This window comes from Podarcis tiliguerta, assembly GCF_965153285.1.
Source record: "Podarcis tiliguerta genome assembly, chromosome: 17".
Lineage (NCBI taxonomy): Eukaryota > Metazoa > Chordata > Lepidosauria > Squamata > Lacertidae > Podarcis > Podarcis tiliguerta.
Genome location: NC_139550.1, coordinates 29,709,518 through 29,717,856, shown reverse-complemented (window position 1 = coordinate 29,717,856; position 8,339 = coordinate 29,709,518). Strand labels below are relative to the sequence as shown.

Here is an 8,339-nt window from a genome sequence, read left to right as displayed (position 1 = left end):
GAATAGGGCAGGTCAGTTTTGGAAGGGTGATCATTTTGATCATGGCTATTTCATCCAAGAGAGTGAAGTTAGTATTCTTCCATCTCCTCCAGCCGTTGTTAATTTGTCACCACAGGGGGTTGTAGTTGTGGAGGTATAGTTTGTTGAGGTTTCTGGTTATTTATGCCCCAAAGTATCTGAATTTGGCATGGCTGAGTTTTATCTTTCTGATGCTGGAAAATTCTTTTTGTATATGAGGTGGGGTGTTGAAACACATAGCCTTGGACTTTACATTTTACTGGTAAGCCGACACCATTCTGAATGTGTTGAGTGATTGCTGTGTTTGTGAGGTCTGGTGTTGTGACCATCAGGTCATCTGCAAAGAGCCCTGATTTATAGGTTTTGCCTTTTATTATCACTCTCTTGATGTCAGGGGCTGGCCGGATTCGGATTGCTAGGATGAATAGGAAGCGAGACAGTGGGCACCCTTGTTTTGTGCCTCTTTGTACTGCTATGGTATTAGAGTCCATATCATTGATCCTACATTTTGCTGAAGCTTGGGAACCAAGCCACAGTTCAGCAAGGGTGTCTGTCACCAGGGCGTCTTACCCATAGAGGCTAGTGGAGCGGGGTGCCAGGGCGCCAAGCTCTGGAGGGCGCCAGGGAAGAGGCGGAGGCTGAACGTGGCACCTCCTGGCATCAGGTCACCGCCCTCGCCCGCCTCCACCATGCTGCACCGAAGCAGCGCCGCGCCTGGAGCCTCCATCTGCCGTGGCCACCGTGGCACGAAGCGGCCACCTGAGCCGGGAGGCGCCGCATCTAACCACTGCCCTCCTCCTCCAGCCCCACTGGCAGTGCTGTCTTCCCTAAAAAACTCTGGGAAACTGGGGTGGGGGTGGGGGTGGAGGGAGCTTTGCACCACGGCTCCAGATATGCTTAAGACAGCCCTGTCTGTCACACAGTTCATAAGAAAAGTAGTAAAGTTTATTTTTAGAAGTTTGACTGGAGGAACATTACTGTTTGACACAGAAAAATCAGGACTTAAGTGCATCCATCATAAAAATAATTCCTAACTTATTAAAAAGCGTAACAATCATTTGAAGACACAAGTAGACAAACGAGATGCTAAACACATTATTTTAAATTGTATCAATGTCCATTTAAAAATTAATAGTAGGTCTGGGGGCAATTTTAATTGGGACTGCTGCAGGCAAGCAGGTAGGGGAGGTTTTATCCTACTGCCCTGCTGTGATCTGAAGAACCCATTCCACACCCTGCAGTTGCTGTTACCCTTGAAAGGGAAGTTAATTGTGCCTAACAGTGATTTTCAGAGGTTACCTTCATGAGAACATTAGAAGAGCTGTGCTGGATCAGGCCAAAGGCCGATCCAGTCCGGCATCCTGTTCTCACAGTGGCCAACCAGATGGGACTCAGGCAAGCAGAACATGAGAGCAACAGGGCACTCCCCACTGGTGATTCCTAGCAACTGCAATTAAGAGGCATACTGCCTCTGACAGAGGAGGTAGAACAAGGACATCTTGCCTAGTAGCCAACGAAAGCCTTGTCCTCCACAAATTTGAGCTTGACATCAATACCAGAAAATGTCCTAGAAAAGATAATTCAGCAGTCGGTCTGTGAGCGCTTAGAAAAGGATGCTGTGATTACTAAGACCCAGCATGGGTTTCTCAAAAACAAGTCATGCCAGATGACTCTCATATCTTTTTTCTTTTCTTACAGAGTTACAAGCATGGTAGATCAGGGGAATGCTGTGGACATAGTGTATCTTGATTTCAGTAAGGCTTTTGACAACATCCCTCATGATATTCTTGCGAGGCAGTTTGTAAAACGTGAGTTGAACAAGGTAACTGTTAGGTGGATTTGTAGCTGGTTGACTGGCCGAACCCAAAGACTGCTCATTAATGCTTCCTTGTCATCCTGGAAAAAAGCGACAAGTGGGGTTCTGTCTTGGGCCCGTCGTTGGTCAATGTCTTTATAAATGTGTTTGTTATCGCGTCTAGTTTGCCCATGAAATAAACAGATATTTAAGGCTTGGCAAAAGAATCATCAGAACTTTCTGCTGTTAAGGAGATCACAGATCCTCTGATGACAGAAGGTAATGGTCCACAGCACCTGAGATAACTCAGAAAGGCCTGTGAAGAGAGATGAAGTTGGAGAGTTTAGGGTGGAGCAGGATTCTTCTATGACAGCTGTTGCAGAGAGAAAAGGAGCAAGGTTCATAGGATACTAGTGGGCAGAAGTTAGAGGCAAAAGGATTGGGGCGGCTCTATCAAAAGCTCGGGCAACCCAGACACCCAGGGAGTCTTTTTCCTCCTCCTCCTAAAAGTAGCTACAGGCATTTTGGGAATAACAGTATGGAAGGGTTGGCAAGTTCACTCAAGGAAATTTCACACGTTTTGGACTCATCTCTTTCAAAGTAGAACTTACCTGAGGATGGAGTCCAGTTCTTGGGAATAAAACTCTATTGAAGACAAGAAATCCCACAGTGACGAAATGTATTCTTCATTCCTTTGGTGAGCCACAAATGTCATCCAACAATATAAATAATCTGAGGGAATAAATAGGTTGTCAGTCTAAGGGCTTGTCCGCCCTTCTGCTTGTCCTGTGTCTAGAAAGCATGGGTCCAAGTGGTTTCCGAGCACAGTTCAAAGTGGTGGTTCTGACCTTTAAAGTCCTAAACGGCCTCGGTCCAGTGCCGAGGGCCTTCTGGCGGTTCCCTCACTGTGAGAAGCCAAATTACAGGTAACCAGGCAGAGGGCCTTCTTGGTAGTGGCTCCCGCCCTCCCACCCAATGTCAAAGAGAAAAGTAACTACCAAACTTTTAGAAGACATCTGAAGGCAGCCCTGATTAAGGAAGCTTTTAATGTTTAATAGGTTATTGTATTTTAGTGTTTTGTTGGAAGCCGCCCAGAGTGGCTGGGGAAACCACAGAGTTGCAGGGTATAAATAAATTATTATTATTATTATTATTATTATTATTGTTGTTGTTGTTTTGCCTTTGTCCCACAACCCTCCCCCCGAAAACCACACTATATATTGCCAGTGGTGTAGCACTTGGGGGGAGGGCAAGCGAAGTCGTGGTCCTGCGCACACAATTTTGAGGGGGCACAAACCAGGCCCCTCCATGCAGGGATGCCTGTCGGGCCTGCCTGCTGCTGGAGGTCCCTGGGCTCCAGAGTCCAGCCTGGCCTCACCACCATGTCCCTGGCTCCCTTACTGAATGGCTCCCTGGCTAGCACTCACTCATTCCTCCCTTGGATGGTGAGTGGCCATGGGTGCAGGTGTAGGGAAGCAGGCAAGTGGTGATGTCAGCATGGCCCGGCCCAGTGTTCCTCTCCATGGGCATCGGTGGATTCGCTCGCCAAAGGCCACGTCAGCTGGCCGGGTCCCCCCCACTGCACAGGTGGGCAGGAGGCACAGCACAGCCCTGTTTGGTTCCGGTGGTGAGGACTGGGCCGGCGTGGCAGGCTCCATTCAACCTCTGTGCCCCACCCTATGCCTGAATGCCCCGGGCACCAGCAAATGATGCTACGCTGCTGTTTACTGTTGATGTCAACCCATGGAAAACCCGATCGCCCATAATTTTCCTTCTTGCAAAATGTCAGGCATGGAAAATACCCTTCTCCCCTGGTAGCATCAAAGGCAAGAAGAACAAGCAAGTTTGTATTTATGGTTTTTATTCAGTCGTCTGGGTGCAAGACAAAGAATCCATGTCTCCACACAAAGGAGACATTGCCTACTCTGAGTCCCTCCTCTTCCGTCCCCAACAACATCCTGAGTACCTATGGAAATTCCCAAGAGTTACACTCCTTTGCATTCTCTGTTCTTCTCCTTGGAGAAGGAGGTTCCCCCAGACTCTCCAGGAGGTCTCTGCTGGCTGCTCTCTCCCTCCCTCCACCTCCTCCTCTACCATCTCGTAACTGAGCAACTCTTCATTCAGCTGTAATTCAACCCTATCTCCTCCTCCACTTGAAACTGCTGGAGACAAGGAAGGCGAAACTTTCCACTCCCCCTCTTTTCCTGAGAGGAGCCAAGCAGACTGAGAGGACACTTCCCAGCCTTCCTGTTCAGTCCAGTCCCTGACACAAAAGTTATGGGGAAATGGGTTTGCCATACAAGACGTATTGTTTATCAACCCCCTGCCTAGTCTTATGTCCACCATCCATTTGCTAATTATAAATTAAGCTTTCAACCTACCAGCCAGCTGCATGATGTATATCCGGACTCCAAAATTAGCCAAGTCCCTGAGGCCTTTCTGATTGATCCTGTAATTATGATTGAATAATTTTGCAGCACGTATCTCCAGGGTCACATTTGGGTGTTCCTGCAAGAACTGCTTTATACGGCCACTACATTTACCACAAGGACTCCATGTTAGAAACCAAGTGACAGTGCATGGGGTGGTTGTCCGACGGTCTATCTCCTCGCAGGCATTTTCCAAAAAGTTGATTTCAGCATGTTGGGTGGGGTTGCTTGTACACCAGTTTCTCCAGTACCTGCGACTTTGTCCCCAGCGGATTTCATACAGGAGATAAGTACGCTCTGGTCGTCCTATAGGGGTGTAATTCCGCCAAAACACATCTGGTTCGAGTTGCCACCTTTAGGGCAAATGAGACAACAGACAGTCAACGTTTCATCACTCATCAATGTCCGAATCACATGAGGGCATGCATTTTCCGAACTAGTGTCTGGATGCACTAATGGACAATTAGCTGAAACTGGATCCTGGGAAGTCTGGTTCCTATGGCTGGGTGGTTCCCAGGTCTAGGAGTAGAGTAATGTGCCCGAACTGACTGGATTTGAATCCCCCCTAAATGGATTAGTATGCAGCCTGGGAGTGCTCCTTGATTCATTTCTGCCCTTGGAAGCCCAAGCAACTGTTAGTGACCAGAAGTGTCTTCTTCCACCTTTGGCTGCTATTCCAGCTACAACTGTTCCTGGACCAGGCTGGCCTGGCCACTGTGACTCATGCACTGGTAATCTCTAAATTGTCTTACTGTAATGTACTTAATCTACATAGGGCTTCCCTTAGGACTGATCCAGAAGCTGTCACTGGTGCAGGATGTTGCAGTGAGGTTACTCAGTGGAGTGACCTATTGCACAGATGATTACAATGACGATAATTTTATTATTTATACCTGCTATGTAACTCCTGACTAAAGAAACCCAATACCAGTCAGACACGACTCAGACTCTTGGAATAATGGCGTTCCCCTGAGGGAATCTCCACCCCCTCTGTCTCTCCCACCTCCTCATCTATCACTTGTACGGGTGCTGCTATGTGCCCTCTGCCTCTAAGCTCTTTGCTCTCCTACTTTCAAGGCTCACTGGATTCTGGGAGATGGAGGGTCTGGAATGCTTTCTAAAGACACTGTGTCCGTCAGTTGTTGCCCTCTTGGTGCTTCCTCCCCCCCCCCCATTATTTCCCAGCTTCCCACCTCATCTGCCTCTGAGCTGTGGCATCCCTCAAACCCCTGTTGTAATTCTGAACTGTCTTCTTCTCTGGAGGGGTCAGGCAGGGGAGGTCTCCACCATTCCTCCTCTGTCCACTCCCTGACACTGAAACAACTCAGAAGCAGAAAGGTAAAGAAATGCAATGAAAAGGCAAAAGTAAAAACTGACACAAAAAGGAACAGAACTACTGTACTGTACAGAAGTGGACATTTGCAAAGAGAAATATCTGATACTTCTAGTTACTGCATAATTTGTTTGAAGCTGGTTCTTAGTGCTTCTGTCTCCTCAATGTAGATTATTATTATTATTATTTGTTGCCCCAATGTAGATTATTATTATTATTATTATTATTGGTTGCCCCAGCCACTCTGGGCAGTTTCCAGCATATACAGAAACATAATACAGTGGTACCTCGGGTTACATACGCTTCAGGTTACATATGCTACAGGTTACAGACTCCACTAACCCAGAAATAGTACCTCGGGTTAAGAACTTTGCTTCAGGATGAGAACAGAAATTGTGCTCCGGCGGCGTGGCAGCAGCAGCAGGAGGAGGAGGCCCCATTAGCTAAAGTGGTGCTTCAGGTTAAGAATAGTTTCAGGTTAAGAATGGACCTCCAGAGTTAATTAAGTGCTTAACCTGAGGTACCACTATAAAACAATAAACATTAAAAACTTCCCTATGTCTTCTAAAGGTTGCATAGTTATTTATCTCCTTGACATCTGATGGGAGGGTTTCCCATAGGGTGAGCACCACTACCCAGAAGGCCCTCTGCCTGGTTCCCTGTAACCTCACTTCTCGCAGTGAGGGAACCACCAGAAGGCCCTCAGAGCTGGACCTCAGTGTCCGAGCTGAATGACTGAGTTGCTTTCTATGTTTCGAGTGCAATATACAAAATTGCCTTTCTTACCTATGGTTGTTGCCTCTGACCAATGGGCCTGTTGGAAGTAAATTACACAATTAAGCAACACAGCTTTTCAAACCTTCTAAAAAATTGTCACTTTAAAAATAATGGCTACAAGGCAATGCACAGTTATGCACACATATTGAAATCGATGACATTTAAGTATGTACAACCCCATTATGACAAGTTTTCTGTTTGACTTCCCTTTTCCTGTATGATTTGTACTGAATGTCGGAAGCCAAAGACCACACAGAGGGAATTTTGAAATGGCTATAAATCAGAATGTAGGGCAATACAGCTGCAAAACAGAAGACCCACAAAGCATTTCAAGGACTACAGAATGGTGCTGATGCTGTCATAGGTGACAACCAGCAAAAATACTTCTTATTGCACTAGGATCTGCTCATGGATTATATATACATGTAGACATACAGACAAACAATATATATTGACGAAGATGCATATATATGGGCTTGTCAACACTTCTCCTTGTCCCGTGTCTAGGAAGAATGGGTCCAAGTGGTTTGCTGTTTGCCCTGCGATTCAGCAGTAAAGACTGGGTTTCCCGAGGCGAAAGTGGCAAGATAAGTGGAAGTCTGATTGAGCCTTAAGCCAAACAGCTTTATCTGCAAGATCATACACATATATGCATACACAATGCAATTTACAGTATTCTGGTTAACGTAGGCAATATCTTCCTATTACAAATCTGACCAAACTACAGCGCCTCAGTCTCATGTGTGAAAATACCCTATGGACTGCCAGGATGTTAACATATAGCAGGCATGTCCAACCGGTAGATCACCTGTTGATCCTTGTCGATCACGGGATCCTTAGCGATCGCTGGACTACAAAACTCCTCCCCCCTCCCCACCCAAAGCTCAACAACTCTGGCCACTCCCCTCTAAAAAAAGCTAAAGAATTCCAATGACAATGGGTAGACCACTGTCAGTTTTTTATACTGGGAGTAGATCGCAATCTCGTGCTGCCATACAGTAAAGGTAAAGGACCCCTGGATGGTTAAGTCCTGTCAAAGGTGACTATGGGGTTGTGGTGCTCATCTCGTTTTTAGGCCGAGGGAGCCGGTGTTTGTCCACAGACAGCTTTCCGGGTCACGTGGCCAGCATGATTAAACCGCTTCTGGTGTAACGGAACACCGTAATGGAAGCCAGAATGCACGGAAAAGACATTTACCTTCCCGCCACAGAGGTACAAATTTATCTACTTGGACTGGTGTGCTTTCGAACTGCTAGGTTGGCAGGAGCTGGGACAGAGCAACAGGAGCTCACCCCATTGTAGTAGTAGTAGCAGCAGTAGCAGTAGCAGTAATAATAATAAATTTTTATTTATACCCTGCCCTTCCGAGTTCAAAAACCGGGCTCAGGGCGGCTAACAACAAATTTAAAACACTTATTGTAAAAGCAGCATAAAATACAGTATAAAAACATAAATAACAATAAAATTCAAAGTTCAGAAATCAATTTGGGGAAAATCCATCTAATAAGCATTAGATAACCACCAGGGCTATCTGGCTGAATTTGTCCTACTTGGGCCAACGAGGATTGTAGGGATTCGAACCACTGACCTTCCGATCTACAAGGCTAAGAGCATGTGCCATCCACAAGTAGTATGTTCATCACATGCTGTATTTCAGCTACTGAGGGACTGCAAAAATGATAACTGTGCAATGGGGGGGGGGTGGTAGGTGAGAATTCATTGAGAATTCATGACAATTCATGAGAAAAAAGCATGCCCTCATTGAATCCACCCACAGAACTGGAATTTTACCTCTTCTTGTCAGCAGCTGCTGATTCATCTTGCTGAGCTTCCTGCATCTGGACTTGTTGCTTCTTATATATGAAGCATTCTTTGTTTCACTTTCTATTCCCTAGAAAGGGCTCATGGTAACAAACGAAACTCCAGCATATATTTATTTATTTATTGGCTCATTTATTTAATAGCACATCCTTCAGCAGAAAGTCCC

General features: G+C 46.2%; 1 protein-coding gene across 1 annotated transcript; it reads right to left on the bottom strand.

Moving 5' to 3' along the window:
* Positions 1-946: 946 nt before the first annotated feature.
* APOBEC1 (apolipoprotein B mRNA editing enzyme catalytic subunit 1) lies at positions 947-8,201 on the bottom strand. The gene is made up of 5 exons (XM_083421223.1): positions 8,144-8,201; positions 6,362-6,389; positions 4,195-4,595; positions 2,425-2,545; positions 947-2,129 (listed from the first exon to the last, which is right to left on the bottom strand). The coding sequence occupies exons 1-5, from the start codon at positions 8,169-8,171 to the stop codon at positions 2,120-2,122; spliced, it is 588 nt and encodes a 195-aa protein (XP_083277349.1). The 5' UTR covers positions 8,172-8,201; the 3' UTR covers positions 947-2,119.
* Positions 8,202-8,339: the final 138 nt, after the last annotated feature.

Excerpts from the sequence above, each read along its gene's own strand:
- APOBEC1 (XM_083421223.1), bottom strand. The coding sequence starts at position 8,171 with ATGAATCAGCAGCTGCTGACAAGAAGAG. Across the intron at positions 6,390-8,143 it reads GCAGCTGCTGACAAGAAGAG|GCCCATTGGTCAGAGGCAAC; the intron begins GTAAAATTCCAG and ends TACTTCCAACAG. Across the intron at positions 4,596-6,361 it reads GTCAGAGGCAACAACCATAG|GTGGCAACTCGAACCAGATG; the intron begins GTAAGAAAGGCA and ends TTTGCCCTAAAG.